The sequence below is a fragment of the Pygocentrus nattereri genome, chromosome 6 (genome assembly GCF_015220715.1).
Source record: "Pygocentrus nattereri isolate fPygNat1 chromosome 6, fPygNat1.pri, whole genome shotgun sequence".
NCBI lineage: Eukaryota > Metazoa > Chordata > Actinopteri > Characiformes > Serrasalmidae > Pygocentrus > Pygocentrus nattereri.
The window spans coordinates 27,183,193-27,199,992 of NC_051216.1; the positions used below are offsets into that span (position 1 = coordinate 27,183,193).

At 39.2% G+C, this 16,800-nt stretch overlaps 2 protein-coding genes across 2 annotated transcripts in view; both read left to right on the forward strand.

The window, feature by feature from the left end:
- nck2a (NCK adaptor protein 2a) overlaps positions 1–7,005 on the forward strand; it is a 53,855-nt gene extending 46,850 nt beyond the window's left edge. The window contains exons 3-4 of the mRNA XM_017704672.2: positions 3,668–4,458; positions 5,312–7,005. Of these exons, the coding sequence (XP_017560161.1) occupies positions 3,668–4,458; positions 5,312–5,506 (986 nt within the window). The 3' untranslated portion in view covers positions 5,507–7,005. The remainder of the gene's footprint in view (positions 1–3,667; positions 4,459–5,311) is intronic.
- Positions 7,006–11,828: 4,823 nt separating this feature from the next.
- Positions 11,829–13,319, forward strand: LOC119263580 (otospiralin-like). The gene is made up of 4 exons (XM_037539102.1): positions 11,829–11,872; positions 12,132–12,212; positions 12,633–12,671; positions 12,929–13,319. The coding sequence occupies exons 2-4, from the start codon at positions 12,149–12,151 to the stop codon at positions 13,144–13,146; spliced, it is 321 nt and encodes a 106-aa protein (XP_037394999.1). The 5' UTR covers positions 11,829–11,872; positions 12,132–12,148; the 3' UTR covers positions 13,147–13,319.
- The last annotated feature ends 3,481 nt before the right edge of the window (positions 13,320–16,800 follow it).

Sequence of the window (16,800 nt, forward strand, 5' to 3'; positions counted from 1 at the left end):
GAAGTCTTTGAGGAGTTTGCAGACCTTGGCTCATTCTCCAGGCCTCAGTACACATACCATGCATCCACTGTAAGCTCAGCAAGCGTGCACACACACACACACACACACACACACACACACACACACACACACACACACACACACACACACACACACACACACACACACACACACATTTTTCTTTTGGTTCAAGTAGAGGGGACAGCAGAAAGTGCAGAAACAGATCTCTTTTAATATTACCTGAAAATGTTGAAGATGGCTTTTGTGCCGCTGCCTGTCAAGACTCTGAGATAAGAGAATGTGTCCTACTTAGTGCAGAGCAATGTATCTGTCCCATTTACAGGGATTTAAATAGACTCAGGAGATGTATTCATACCACAGTGATGTGTTTTTCAAATTATTTACATGCTCTACCATAGATCTGATTGATGTGGGTGTGTGTGTGTGTGTGTGTGTGTGTGTGTGTGTGGGGGGGGGGGGGGGGTGTGTGGGGGTGTGTGTGTGTGTGTGTGTGTGTGTGTGTGTGTGTGTGAAAAGGTGGGGGTGGTAGAGAGAGACAGGGAGAACAGGAGAGAGAAAAAGACGATGTGTGCATTGCGGGGATTTTTTGGTGTGTTAAGCTTTTGTTGAAGTGGCCATATAATGGAAAACCAAATTTAAAATAATATGTAAACATTCTCAAAGTTCAAAATGTACCATTTACTCCCCAGTCGAAATTATACTGCAAAAACAGGCTGTTTTGATTTTGTTGTTTTTGTGATGTCATGAAAACCAATGCATTTAAATACGTTTCCCTATTTAATATGCAAGAGAAAAAAGATGGCCACACTAGCATTTGTTAGATTTTTGGTTTTTTTTAGTGATATTATATTCCTTTAAATGGAATGTGCCATGATGAGCTGTTCTGTATTACAGACTTCCAGAGCAAAATCATTTTTATAAGCAAAACTTGCTATTGAGTTTTGGAAAATATACATCCTTGACCGGTACCGCTACAGCTTTTGCAGGGTTGACCTATATAGGATTCATATAGCAGCACTGGAAAGAAATGTTGAATTAAGTCGTGCCAAAGCACCAGTCTTTTAATATTTCCCCCCTCTCGCCCTCAGCTGTAAATAAACATTTGAAAGATAGACTGCATAATACAGTCGATAGGAGACTGCATTAATATATCCACCCTTGTGTTTTCACAATTCATGGCAGGTGGGCTATATTGACAGTGAGTTACTCTTGCATCGTATTATTCTGCACATAGTTTATATTCGCAGTGCAGTGTTATTACTGCCACCCACCTTCTTCTGTACTGCCAGTCACATCTAATGTGCAATACCTCTCTCTCCTATCGTACTTCTATTTATATTGATTATTTTCTAGTATGATCATGCTGCTGAAGTGTAAGAATTTCACTTTTGGAATGCTCTGTCTTGTGAATACACATGACAGTAAACTAATTGTGACACCAGTCACTCCACTTCCTCTGCAACTCAGTGTGGAGACCTATATTCTTGCAACTCTGGTATAATTATGTTCAAATTGGTGTTTAGTTATTGAGTCAGCTAACTTACTACCTGAACCAAGCTGAAGAATTTCATACTTACCAAACAAATAGGGCCCAACAAGTATGACTGAAGATGGCATACTTGGAGCCACCACCAGAACATGTGCTCTTCAGTATAGCTGAAAAGCCCAGGTGGACTGGCATTCAAACACAGTGTCTCAGTAATGCTTGGGCATATCTTGAGGTGTACCTGTTATTGTCACTGATACTGACATTTGTCCTAACCCATCGTAAGTATGGAGGAGGGTTGGGTCTGAGACACCAGACACCAGTTTTGAATCTTCTGGAGATGTCGTGGGCTTAATTCCATGAGACACTGTTGAAGGAAGGTGCCTGTTTGACGACCCCTGTGAAACGGTCACAAAGGCTTCTTTTTTGTTGTTCTTGTTCTTATTGTCAAGGACCAGTGTAATGGTCATAGTGCAATCTGTTGTTATACTTGGGTTAGTTTGTTAGGTATGAGTACATCTGACAGTGAGAGGTGTGGCCGATGTATGAAGTCTTCTACCAATAGCACAAGACTGAATTTTCCAGGGTATAGCTAATTGTCTACACATGCACAGAGTGAGATGACATTAGCAACACTAGCAACAAATCAGGCTTTTACAAGCTGTAACCTGCAAATTGCTGGAACCCAAAGAAACACAGGATCAATAGGTATCACACAGAGATAGAAAACCTTGAGGTCAACATAATATAAATTTCTACCTATGAAATAAAACCACTGAATGTAGTGTTACAGCCTGTGAAAAGTACAGAAAATTGGCTATTTTCAATGATTTAGTAAATGATGAACAACAAATGTAACATCTTTAAATTCTTTAGATATCTGCAAGAAATATTAACACCTTTTTTATGCCAGACAAAGTAACTTCTAGATGTGATAGAACTGTAATAATACTGCACATAATCAAAATGTGGTTGCAAGAAAAAAAGTAGTGGACATATGAATTTTTGAAAATTGAAGATTTTTTGTTTGGGTAAAAATGTTTATTTTTATCATTTAATTACTGTGAAACATTCAGAAACATAATGTACATAAATGCATGTTGCAGTGTTGTTTTCTTTGGGGTTTCTTGGATGTTCAGTAGAAATTTTAACTGATCCAGCAAAATATAAGAAATTGGTGAGGCTCAGTGCATTTACAAAAAAATCACAAAAATTGATTAAAAGGGCTGAACTTCAAAAATTCCTAACTAAAAAGTACTTGCAGTAGAGCTATTGGATTTGCAAGGCCCCATGAATTTAATAGAGGTTTTCATGGGAGGTTTTTTTCCTCAAGGAAATCCATGACATGAGCTGGGAGGGCTAGGTAAGTTGGTATGGAATGACCCAAATGTCTAGTGTGACTGCAGCTTAAAGATGATGGTTTAGAGGGAGTTCTGTTGTCCTCGCTAGCTCTACACATTACTCACTCACTCTTGCCCTGTATAAAAGTACTTTGTCACTTCACTGGACCTCTGGTGCAGTCTGAAGTTTCTGTGAAATCTATATCAGAGTTCTTCACAAGTTCACCTGAACAACCATCATCTTTTGGCTGCAGCACTTACAGAATGCCTGGCCAAAACTGTTATGTCCCTGGAACTGTAGTAGGAACAAATTATTAATATCAGGACATCTGCCATGAGCTCATTGTTGTATTATGGAGCCTCAGTTGTATGACGTGTAAATAAAAAGCTTTTTGATTAATTGAGCTCTAAGTGTGTTAATTAACTGTGTGTAATGAATTATTGGTAAAGGCCTTCGCATGCCACAGCTAGATGGTCTGATGAGCTGCAGTATCGTAGCTCCATTTCACTAGCTGAGCTTACAATCTATTACTTTTGTTTTTTCAAATGTAATAATGTAATGAAGTATGTATTAATTTGAGCAGTTGATTTACATCTGGCTAGAGTCAGAGTGAGCTTTCCAGTATTGCCATGAAATGACAAGTGTGACACTCATAAATTGCATGTAGAACAGCAACTTTCCATCAAATTTTAATAATAATAATATCTCCACTTCTATTTACAAACACAAATGTGCTATAGAAACTTTAGAATACACACTTCATAATTTCTTTGCTTGTTTCAATGAGCTGTCAATTGCCCATATTTACACTTTTTTCAGGCCTCGGCAAAACAAAAAGGAAGACGAGTGCTCGGGATGCCTCTCCCACACCCAGCACAGATGCGGAGTACCCTTCCAATGGAAGTGCAGGAGGAGGTGGAGTGGGAGGAGCAGAGCGGATCTATGACCTAAACATTCCTGCGGTGGTAAAATTCTCTTACACCGCTGAACGAGATGACGAGCTCAGCCTGGCCAAAGGAGACCGGGTGGTGGTCATGGAGAAGTGCAGCGACGGCTGGTGGAGGGGCAGCCACGCTGGCCAAGTTGGCTGGTTCCCGTCCAACTATGTCCGAGAGGAGGTGGGGTATGGGGATGTGGATGGAAATTTCACAGACTCGTTTGGGGGTGTCCGCTCTCTGAGGGTGGGGCAGGCAGCGGCAGTGGCTAACGGGAGGCAGGGAGGTGTGGGGGGCTCAGTCCTTCACTTGGTCCAGACTCTGTACCCCTTCAGCTCAGTGACTGACGAGGAGCTGAACTTTGAGAAGGGCGAAACCATGGAGGTGGTGGAGAAGCCAGAGAACGACCCAGAGTGGTGGAGGTGTAAGAACAGCAGGGGAGTAGTGGGCCTGGTGCCCAAGAACTATGTGGTGGTCCTCAGTGATGGGCCAGCTGCCAGAGGCCCTTCCTCAGGGCCCAGGTCTCCACACATTGGCCACATGGGGCCCTCACGCACAGGCAAGTTTGCTGGCAAGGATTGGTACTATGGCAATGTGACACGGCACCAGGCGGAGTGTGTGCTCAATGAGCGGGGAGTGGAGGGAGACTTCCTTATAAGAGACAGCGAGTCATCGGTAAGAAAGGGGCTTTGCTGTTTATTGGGAAATTCCACCAATTTTGCAGAATTTCTTCATAATTTAATGCATGAAGTCTAAGCAAAGTCATTCATATGTTTTGACTAAAATTTAGTTCATCATAGAGAAACTTCCCCTATTCTGATAATGGTAAATTACTGGTTAATATGGGGGGGAAAGTTATTTGGGAACTGTTTATGCTGTGTTATGATCTTCTGCATGTTCAGTTGTGTGTTTTTTACAGAGAAAAATTGTAAATATGGCATTTTACTCACTTTTTACTCCATTTCTGTTTATTTGCTAAGTTTAACATGTTGGAAAAAATATTGAATGTGCTGTATTTTTTTTTCTTTTTCCACAGGCCACATTTCATGTAATATTATTTTCCAATATGTTAACCTCAGCAATAAACAGCAATTGTAAAACAGTCATTTTTACTGTCTCTAAACTGTAATCTTTATAACAACATCTCTGGCATCACACAGCTTTCATAAGCACTTCATATGAGAACTTTTTGTGAAGGAGCTTTTAGAGGCATTTAACTGTTTAGACGTCTAGTTCCTATCAGCACAACTGTGAACAATTTTCAGGAATTTTTCTCTGTAATGGAGCATTTCACATCAGAGCACTTTGCATGTGCTTTGTGAACATGCATTAAATGTTATGCAAACATTGATTGTACACTGACAAATCTAATGTCGGCCCAACAGAACCACACATCCGCAGATGATAATATAACATTTGGTTACTGATGCCATCTAGTGGTGGAGCCTTGCAAATGCAGCCCACTTCTTTTATCTAAATATTGTTCATTAAACACACTCACATTCTCTCTCTCTCTTTCTCTTTTCAGCCCAGTGATTTCTCTGTGTCTCTGAAGGCAGTGGGTAAGAATAAGCACTTCAAGGTACAGCTGCAGGATGGAGTCTACTGCATTGGTCAGCGGCGCTTCAACACTATGGAAGAGTTGGTAGAGCACTACAAAAAAGCCCCAATCTTCACCAGTGAGCAGGGAGACAAACTCTACCTTGTGAAACCTCTCGCCTAAACTGAACTCTGCCTGTCTTCGCACCTCACTCTGTCTTTCTTGCCTTCCCTCCCCTTACCTTTGCTCTCCTCACTTGTCCCCTCTGCCTGTCTTCTTGGACTTTAGTAAAGCCTTGGGGCTGGAGAGCAGGGTCCTCTTTGCGAGCAAAGAGGAGATTTTGGTTCAAGGCCACATCCTTCCTAGCTGGACTGGCAAGTAGTAGCTTGATGCTCTTAAGTTGGAATATCCAAATGGCTGTTAGATATCCTTTTTTACAGAGTGAATTCCGACCTCTGTGGAGGTCGTAGTAATAAAAAAAATGGTCTGATGTCGCCTTCACTAAGTGACCATTGTTCGTACTCTCTATGCCTTTGGCTGACAGCTCCTCTGCTCTTACTACATCTGGTGAAACAGTGTTAGTCCATGGCTCCATCCCATTTGACTCCAGCTTTGACTGTTTCCCTTTATGCGTTAATAAAAATCTCTTTGCCAGAAGCACTTTGGGCCAGCTGTAGTAAAGGGTTATATGTTTTTGTGGTTATATGTGATGAATTGCTCCTGATTTAGCTTCGCACATAAATCATGTAGCACTTCATCCTCATGCGCATTGTTTTAGGGGTAGTTTATGAAGTGCAGAATGGAATACAGCCCAAATTGTCTCCACTCAAAAGGCCAGTCTACAGGCCACCTCAGCTTCTCTGCATGTACCCCCAACTGTGGCCACCTCAGTGTCACTGGACACTGAAAGCTAAACAGACGAGGCTCTTTCAGTTCTGACATTAGATAAACTGTTCACTCTCATCATCATGAGACTGTTTCAGCCTTGAAGCTGGTTCCAATGCTGAATTCCACTGCTGAAGCCAACTACCGGCCTGTCTTATTCAGCACAGGCGATGAAACTTGGTTTCTAAGTTCTTACTGTACTCAGCTCATCAACTGTTTACCGCGGAGTCAAGTCACTCTTCAGGGTTTCTTCAGGTTCAGGGTACTCAATTAAAGGGGTACCTGCCTCGGCCAATGACGGATTGAAGAAGAGGAGGGGCATTTCTGTAGCCCATCCAGGAGTTTGAATGTGTGTCTCTCTACAACCAAATGTGCCACCCATCTCCAGTCCTGCTATGATGAGTGTCTTAGAGCTCCTTATCAACTCAAACACACAACACACACATTCTCTTCTCCCAATAACACTCACAGCTAGCTGATTGTCAACACTAAGAGTAATAACACATGAAATTATTTGTTCTCTTTTTCCATATCTGTCTGTTTACCAATAAAAGTGTTGATCAAGGGGTTTCTCAGCTTTTTTTAAAAAAAAAGATAAAATGTCTGAATGTTATTGAGCAGTTATTTAATTCCTTTTTCCACTGTATGTACATATATATATAAATATATTATGAAAAAAGAAAAGGTGCGTATATGAATTGTTTAGATCCAGCATTATGGTACTGTACTGTACTGAGGACAGTGGTGAGAATTAAAATACTTTTGTTCAATAAAAGTTTTGCAGAATAATGGAAAAAGTCTTCAGTGTAATTGTTGCTTGTCTCTCTAGTCTTTTTGTTTGATCATGCTTCAAAGGCCACAACACAAGAATTCATGTGCTGCAACGTAGCTCTGGAAGTTGTCATCTAGTCGTATTGTGACTTTGGCTAAGAAGACCCAGGGAATACCATTTCTCTACTCAAGGAAAACCTACACTAAATAACCCACAGCCACAGCAGAACACAATAAAACACCGCCAACATAAACACAACTAACAACAATATAAACAACAAATTTAATGCAGGCACAGCTTTGCATGCCACTCCCCTTGAGCTCCTGAAATGCAGTGCACAAGCCTCTGTTTCCACCATTCAATCCTAGGCTCACTGCTTTTTTGCTTGTATATAAATGATTAACCTCAAAATTGTAAAGGTGCAGAGTGTCAAATGGTCATTTATGTCAGCAAAGACTCAACAGAAAGCAGCAGAAATCTTATACAGAAAAATGGTCAGTGGCTTAAAAATAACTGCCTCATTTTAAATCACACAAAAACTGTTTTGTTGTGCTTCACAATAAGACAAAAGGAACACAAAGAATTTTAAATATGTGTTGATCAAAAGGAAATTAAGGAAGTAGTTAAACTAATAAGTTAAACAATCTGAGTTATACTCAATCCCAATTAAAAAATATAATGCTTACCAACATTACAAACTGTTTTCAGTGAATATGATTTGTCCATGTCCAATTAATATGACTTGCCCATGATTTTATTGCCTATGTTTTATTGTGACTGTCTGGGGTCAAGTTTCTCAGTCAGCAACTAAACTTATAGTCATTATGCAAACAGGCTTTGAAAGTAATGGATGAGATGGCATCACTGTGAAATTCAAGAAAAGTATGACTTGCTGAGCTTTGATAATTTGTAAGCTTGTAAGTGCATAAACAATATTGCCCCAGATATACTTCTAGTTTATTACAAAGCAGGAAACCAATGGAGTGATGACCACAGGAGCAGTAGGCAGCATTTGTAGAACGCCAGTGCATAGAACAACCTTTGGTCAGTCATCTTTTATACAACCCCAATTCCAATGAAGTTGGGATGTTGTGTAAAGCATATATAAAAACAGAATATGATTATTTGCAAATCCTTTTCAAACTATATTCAGCTGAATACACTACAAAGACAAGATATTTAATGTTCAAACAGATAAACTTTGTTTTTGGCAAATATTCATTCATTTTGAATTTGATGCCTGCAACATGTTCCAAAGAAGTTGGCACAGGGGCAACAAAAACAGGGAAAGTTGAGGAATGCTCAAAAAACACCTGTTTGGAACATTCCACAGGTGAACAGGTTAATTGGAAACATTTGAGTGTCATGATTGGGTATAAAGGGAGCATCCCTGAAAGGCTCAGTTGTTCACAAGCAAGGACGGGGCGAGGTTCACCACTTTGTGAACAACTGCGTGAGCAAATAGTCCAACAGTTTAAGAACAACATTTCTCAACGTGCAATTGCAAGGAATTTAGGGGTTTCATCATCTACAGTCCATAATATCAACAAAAGATTCAGAGAATCTGGAGAAATCTCTGCAAGTAAGCGGCAAGGCAGAAAACCAACACTGAATGCCCGTGACCTTCAATCCCTCAGGCAGCGCTGCATTAAAAACCCACATGGGCTCAGGAACACTTCAGAAAACCACTGTCAGTTCGTTGCTCCATCTACAAGTGCAAGTTAAAACTCTGCCATGCAAATCGAAAGCCAGATATCAACAACACCCAGAAACGCCGCCAGCTTCTCTGGGCCGGAGCTCATCTGAGATGGACTGACGCAAAGTGGAAAAGTGTCCTGTGGTCTGATGAGTCCACATTTCAAATTGTTTTTGGAAATCATGGACGTCGTGTCCTCTGGGCCAAAGAGGAAAAGGACTGTCCGGATTGTTATCAGCGCAAAGTTCAAAAGCCAGCATCTCTGATGGTCTGGGGGTGTGTTAGTGCCCATGGCATGGGTAACTTGCACATCTGTGAAGGCACCATTAATGCTGAAAGGTACATACAGGTTTTGGAGCAACATATGCTGCCATCCCAGCAACATCTTTTTCAGGGACGTCCTGCTTATTTCAGCAAGACAATGCCAAGCCACATTCTGCACGTGTTACAACAGCATGGCTTCGCAGTAAAAGAGTGCGGGTACTAGACTGGCCTGCCTGCAGTCCAGACCTGTCTCCCATTGAAAATGTGTGCCACATTATGAAGCGCAAAATACGACAGCGGAGACCCCGGAATGTTGAGCAACTGAAGTTGTACATCAAGCAAGAATGGGAAAGAATTCCACCTACAAAGCTTCAACAATTAGTGTCCTCAGTTCCCAAACACTTATTGAGTTGTTAAAAGGAAAGGTTATGTAACACAAATATACCCCTGTCCCAACTTCTTTGGAACGTGTTGCAGACATCAAATTCAAAATGAGAGAATATTTGCAAAAAACAATAAAGTTTATCCATTTGAACATTTAATATCTTGTCTTTGTAGTGTGTTCAACTGAATATAGATTGAAAAGGATTTGCAAATCATTGTATTCTGTTTTTATTTATGTTTTACACAACGTCCCAACTTCATTGGAATTGGGGTTGTAGTTAAAAGTGTAGGGTTGTGGAATGTATTGTCTTCAGAGACAAAACGAAATGAATTCACAAAATGAATTCAAAGTTTCAAATGTAAAAGCAAAAAAAGTGGCTTAAACACAAACAATCCTGTGAACATTGTGTTGTGTTATTTACTTGTTTATCTTTAATTATTCATAAGGCCTAGCCTAGTAGTCTCTCCAAAATTTGGAGATGAACTGACTCATTTGCATTTATAGGTACTGCAGCTGGTTTCCTGATATGTTTATAATCTGCAGCGATAAACTGTTACACTAAAAGGTTGTGAGGCCGTAGTCATCGTCTCGCGTGAATTTTCCTGTTCCACCTTTAATGGTGCTGCAGGTACATTTTAAGGTGTAAAGGGAAAATTCAAACAACATTCTGGGGAATGAGGAGCTAACTTCAGCCTTGAGAGATATTTTACCAGAAACTATTCTATTTTTGAGGAAATGTTTCCTGATAGAGATGTGAGAAAAGCAGCTATGCCAGATGTTAAGCTTACAACAGAGCAAAGTAAGTTTGGATTTTCATTTAGATTATATTTTTAGCCTATACTAGGGCATTAGCACATACTGAGACCTATTTACAACCAAAATGGTAAAACAATACTTCAATGTTGTGGCTCCCAAGGTAGTTTGAAAATGGCTCTAGGGGAACAAACAAAGTAAAATAGGTCATTTCCACTCATTATATAAATCTAAAGCTATAATATGCTGATATGTCTAAAATGATGTAATTGTTGCTTTATTCCTTATGGTAATAATTAGGAACTCAAGAATATATAAACCAAATGCAACTTAAAACAGTGGAGATTTATTTGTACACAATAAAAACAGCTGAACATAAACCACAGTTTAAGTTATATGATTATTCTCATTATGATATAAGGTCAGTTATGTCCCAACCATATTGCTATAGTTACAATTTGGTTAGGACTTCATGGCAAGATGGACCCACTGGTGGCAGATGTAAAGGCCCTGTTCTGGGTTTTGTACTGTTTCAAACTGTTGTCAGGTCACAAGCTCTTCTGGTTCCATTGGTTAGCTGGCTTACTGATTCCTGCTACACCCCAAGCAATGAGCCTATATCCAGAATTGACAATGCTGGCTTCATCCCTACAGAATGAATCAAAAGAATGAAAAATGGAAGTGATGTATCTATTAGGGCAGTTGCACTACCATTGGCAACCTTCATTTCATGGTGTTCCTATAGAGGGGTCAACATGCATCACTCCTACAATGCATTTCTGAGTTCTTTCAAACACAGCAACTCATTCAGAGAGTTCATGGATAGATGGACATACAAAGAGAGAAGTGAGAGAGACAGGGATTGGGGCATCTTCTGGAGAAGAGACCACTCTTAGTCTTCTACACTACTGAGCCATTTAGTTGACCAATCAGCAGCTCTGAAGGCCCTTGGCCCAGCCATTGTGCCAGAAGAGGGGGCAACGCATAGAGCGTACCAGCAGCGTGGGACTTAGAACTAAGGCCCTGGACACCAGCAACATTAACCAGAGACCTTAAGCTCTGGGATACTCATGCAGTCGGTGTGTCCTGAAAAAGGTACTTGGTGAGAAGATGCCTCCCTTTAGCTGACAACAGTTATTGGGTATGTTGACCTAACCTTGACCTTAACCAACTGCTCCAGAGTGTGCCTTTCTACTGGCAATGCTGTTTTATGTCGTTTATATAAGCACAGCTGTATGTGTAACTGAACACCTGTGTCATCAATGAGTACAATTTAAGTAGCCGAACTGACTAATAAGATTTAGTTGCCTAGATACTTTTGAACACATGGGGCCTGTTTTCTAGGAAATTAAGCCTAGTCCTGGGGATAAAGGCTAGTCCTGGGGATTAAGCCTAGTCCTGGACTACATTTTCCTTTTAATGGAAAATCACACTTTAGAATGCTGTGGCCTAAAGTGTATATCACTGGAAGATTTTAGTTCTAAGACGGTTTATCTGCGAATATGTGGTTATTTTGTCCTGACTGTTCTCTCTGTCTGTGTGGTCAGCAGCCATCTCTCAGTGCTGGACTGACATAGGGGTGAGGAGTCTGGAGTTGGACTGCAAAATGGTGGCAAATGGTCCTGTGAAAATCAAACAGGGCACTTTCACTATGAGATGCCATCCAATAACCTGAGGAGGAGCACAGAGTAAGAGAGCAATACTACTGTATGTCTTTACTAGTTATTGTCACAGTAGACCTGGATAACCTATTTGATCAACATCTGATTCAACTACATCTGTGAACACCTTCAGGTATCTGTTATTTTTCAAAATACTTAGTTCCGATGACTTATTTTCTTTCTTTTGTTCTTTCTTTTAAATATTTTTCTTGTTTTTCCATATATCCATTTTTTGCAGAGTGTATTTGCAATTATTAATGCATTACATTATAAATGCATTATATTTTACAGAGTGTGTGAGCAGTTGCTGTTATATATGGTAGTTCATTCTAATTTCTATTTGAAATCTTGACTTTTACTTTTCAGTAATCTTAGAAATGTTCCCCCTTTAGGCAAGCAGAGTTGCAGTATGCATCAGCAATATGTTTCAGTGTTACTCTGCACCTTGATTTTGGCTTCCCTCTCCATAACAGGTATCCTTACAATGATTTAGCCACTCATATTTCCTTAACAAAAAAAACATATGTTCCCAAAAATAATTAAAAACAATGTTAATAACTCACAGTCATTTTACTTTGGACTCAGTACATTCACACAAATGATATTTTACCAAGACTATTTCTACTTTCACTCAAATACAAAGGTTTTGAACTTGGTCTTCCTCTGAAATGCTTGCAGCTGATTCAATATTTTGACTTGGTGGATCAAGAGACTGGTGTCTTTTTGTCTTTATCACAACCATAGTTTAGATTTTATTGGAACTGATGTTTTTTTTTCATGCATTCTGTTCAAATTTGCATGTCTACTGCTTGTGTTTGTCAATAACAGTTGATTGTTCTGAGTTCTCCCTCTTCCTCTCCCTTTCTCTTTCCATCTCTATTTCTATCTCTCAGGAGCTGAGAGTGAAGAGAGGTCTTTTAGTGTGGATGAAGGTACATGCTTTCTAAAAGTATCATTGTATTATAGTATCATAATAAAATCATGTATTCATGTGTTGTTTTTTACATCGTCCCTCTCAGAAGAAATCATTCTCCATTTTTATCATGTTCAATTGTTTCCATGATTTGAAAATAACAGCTGCACATTAAGTTGTTTGGAAAATTTCGTTATGAATGGATCAGTATAAATGCATCTCAACAGGAACCACTGTACAGCTAGGTTTCTGTTTGTCCTATTACTGATCTTGCAGATGACAAGGGGAATGAGGAGAAGCACATCATGCCGTACTGGAACATGTGGTCTTCAGATTTCTATGGCTGGATGGAGGAGTTAAGAGCTCAGGCAGCATATGACACCTTACTGGACTTGGCAAGAACCTACTGGGCTCACTTTCCCATCGCCAGCTATTTAGGTTATGACTCCATCCCTAATGAAAATGACCAAACAGAAAAGGAGACAAACAACTAACAATGCCTGGCAATGTGTTCTCTCACTAGATCCCATTGGTGTTATTATACCTTAAAGCGTCTTGACATTGGTCAGTTTGGACCACTTCTATTTGTTCATTGTTCATGATTAAATTTGCCATTCTCAATGAAACTGTAATGGTTAGTTTGAATTTTGAATCATAATCATGGTGTTCATAGGTCATTATAAAGCTTTGTTTAGCAGGCTAAAGATTCTCCATAAGGAGGGAATTACTGCCTTTCATATGTAACATTAAAAGGTGGGAACCCACACCAGCAGGATCTGAATTCATGTATGTTTGCAGCAAATTGCTCTGAATTAATTAATTAATTGCTCTGAGTTCAAATTCACAGCTTTATCGAAAGATTTACTGTAAAGCTGCCTCAAAAGACATGTCATTGGAAGAAACCACTGTATCCCTAAAACAATAACTTTATAGGACGGGGTGTCCTGTCTTATCTACAAAGGGCAGGTGTGGCTGCAGGTTTTTCTTCCAAAACATCAGATTATAATTATTTCAATCAATTGGTCTAAGTCTTCAAACCATTGCTTATGTGTGCTCTTGCATTGTTGGAGTGAAGGCTTGCAACCGCATCAGCCCTTTATGGATAAGATTGGACACCCCTCCTAAATGAGAAGAAAAATGCTTTTAACTAACATGTCATTTTAAACCGTTTGCATAGTCCATTTGCCATGAAATGTCCACTCAATGAAAAGGGCATCTGGTATTTTCAAATGGTCTGAAACAAACAAAAGAAAAATGGCAGTCAGGACGTTTTTTCCTGACATCAGTGTTAACATAATCAATGCACTCAATTCCTGTTAGTGTGGTCTCTGGGTCTTATGGTCTGTCTTGGATTGTTCCTGCTAGCATCTCTTTATCCAGACTTGTAAGCTTTCTCAATTGTAGTGATAATTCTACACAAACAATAAAATAATTTGGAGTGAATAATGATAAGTGAATAGGGTATATGATAAAACCATATGTTGTGTTTCTTAGTTGAATTGTACCAAAAAGTGCTTATAGGTATTATTTTGTCATTCTGATTCTGTTTGTGAATATATCTTGTGCGAAACTATGTCCTATAATATTATCAACAAAAATAATGAGAAAACAAATGTACAGGCGTATTCGTGGGATTACATCGTTCAAATTGTTCAATCTTGTTCGGATTGTTTATAAGATCTTTGATATCTAAATGTCAGAGTTTAAGATGTGACCTTTCTAATATCTGCCATATTTACTTTCTTCTAGGTTTCATTAAACTCTCAACATCTGCCATGTTATTACCTTTATTGACTCCTCTTTGAGCCAAAGTTCACATGCTGCTTCTGCCAGTAGAGATGCCTCTTACAGAAGCCCCAGCTAAATCAAACCTGAAATGTCACTTACTATTCCCAGAAGTGTTGACCCAAGAGATTGCAGAGATCTATTTCTGCACCACCACTGATAAAAAAAAATCTAATTTCATGATGTTGGAAAAGAACAATGTTTCTCCAAATTTATGCTCCAGCCTGAAATATTTGGAGTATCTGCTGTTCATGCAAAGTAGCCATGGTTGGATGTGGACCAAGGCAAACTAGCAGTGATGTTCAGAGTCACAGTAATACACGTTGCAGGCGAGAATGAAAGATACAGTAGAAAATTTCACTGACTCTTTCGCAGCCACCAAATAAATGTTCAAATGAAGAGTGATTTTTTTCAGGTTTTTGAGAGTTTGGGTAGCAACTTTATTATTTCTTACCAGTTCCTGCAGTGACTATGTGATTATTTTTTTTGCAGTAATATGTGTTTCCTCTTCACAGTTGCCTGCATTTTCACAGAGGAATGCTTGACTTTCTATAGGACTTTCTATAGTTTCTTGACTTTCTATAGTTTCTATATGCAACTGCCATTTAGCCGTTACATTAGAGTAGGCCTGTTTGGAGAGATCTGCGTGAGCTGTTTTCTCTGTCCTTGACCAACCTGTGAGTGCACAGAGGGCCACTATGTACGGCACAGTATGACAAAAAATGTCCTTTCGCAGGTAAACACTACTGCATCTCACCTATTCTGTCACAGCCAGAATTATGGCAAACTCAAGTGGTTTCTCAGTGACACTGAATTCCTACAATGCTGCACATTTGCAGTCCTACTGTCAGTGTAAATAAGCTAAAATAACTCAGGGAACAGCCCCCCTTCCATGCCCACTTATGTTCTCTCCTGAAGCAAATGATGGAGATTTTAAACATGTGTATTATGTCAAGAAAATAGCCAAGCAATCTCCATAGACAAACAATGGCTGTAGAATGGGATGTACTGAAGAGCTCAGTGACTTTTAATGGGGCATTTTCATACATTGTATGTGATTTATGTTATTTTACAGCATTATTGATCTATCCTCTACAGTATTTTAAATGTATTCTGGAAATTGTTCACAAATTACACTAATATTACTCGTAGATCTAAAGACAGTATTAGTATCTTACTGTACATCTGAATGAATTTAAAAAATGTTTAAAAGTAACTTTATCTTTTGTCTTTTTTATCAGCTTTTTGACAGGAAAACTAAGCCAAAACTAATTAGTCAGCAGGATAGCAGTAATGCAGATATACTTTATTGTTTTTTTAGTTTTATGGATATGTAAGGACAGTCCTTCTGTTAAGCACATTGTCTCGTAATGTTAAATGTCGAACACATTGCATCACCTACTCAAGCACTTTAGTGCAGAGGTGTCCAAACATATGCAGAGGGCCAGTGTGGCTGCAACAAAGCAGGAGGTCACCTGATGAAATATTTGGAGACTTAAGACCGACTGATTAAATAATCCAGTGTGTTTCAGCTTGTTTGTAGTGAAGACATGCATCCACACTGGCCCTTTGCAGAAAAGATTGGACACCCCTGCTTCAGTGAGTGACAATGTCTTGCTAAGATTATTTCTACACTGGAGTGAGAACTACATAGTTTGTGCATAGGCATTAGCTGTATGTCAAATGTGTATTGACATATAGCAAAGTCCATGTAGGAAAGTCTGTTCACTCTATGGCACTAAAATTTAAGATCTAGCTTTGCATTGTTAAATTTAAAGTATTTATTTGAGTTAAATAAAAGCAGTTGTGTCTTTATTACTATCAACTCTCAAGTTCTTTCTTTATCCAGGCAAATCAGATAGTTGGGCTTTGATTGTTGGCTAATATAGTATTTGTGATTTAGTGAGTTGATACACGTTTTATTTTCGTACTCGGTTCTGGAGATGAGTGTAACTGTTTTATGCTAGTGAATATAGTTTTCGCTACAGAAATACACAGTCTTGTTAAAGGCTGAGAGTAGGTGAGAAGTGAATGAAAGAACTTTGTTGTCACTAAATACATTCCATGAAGCTAGAAAAACTGTTCATGATTTGATCTAAATAGGGTGCCACTGTGTTTTGAAAAAGGGAACTCAGCCCTGAAAATGCTTGCTAGCAATCATAAAACTGTAAAGACAATCAATTCTGCTCAGCTGTATGGAATAATGTCCCAACACGTTTGAAATTTTCTGGAGACAGAAGCTGGAAATAAACAATGGAGATAATCTCAGTGGGTAGTAGATAAATGTAATATTCAGTTTGATGCTGACTATCTATAAGGAGTGGTCATGTGAGTATAAATCGATTTTCAGGGTGAGGTTTTTT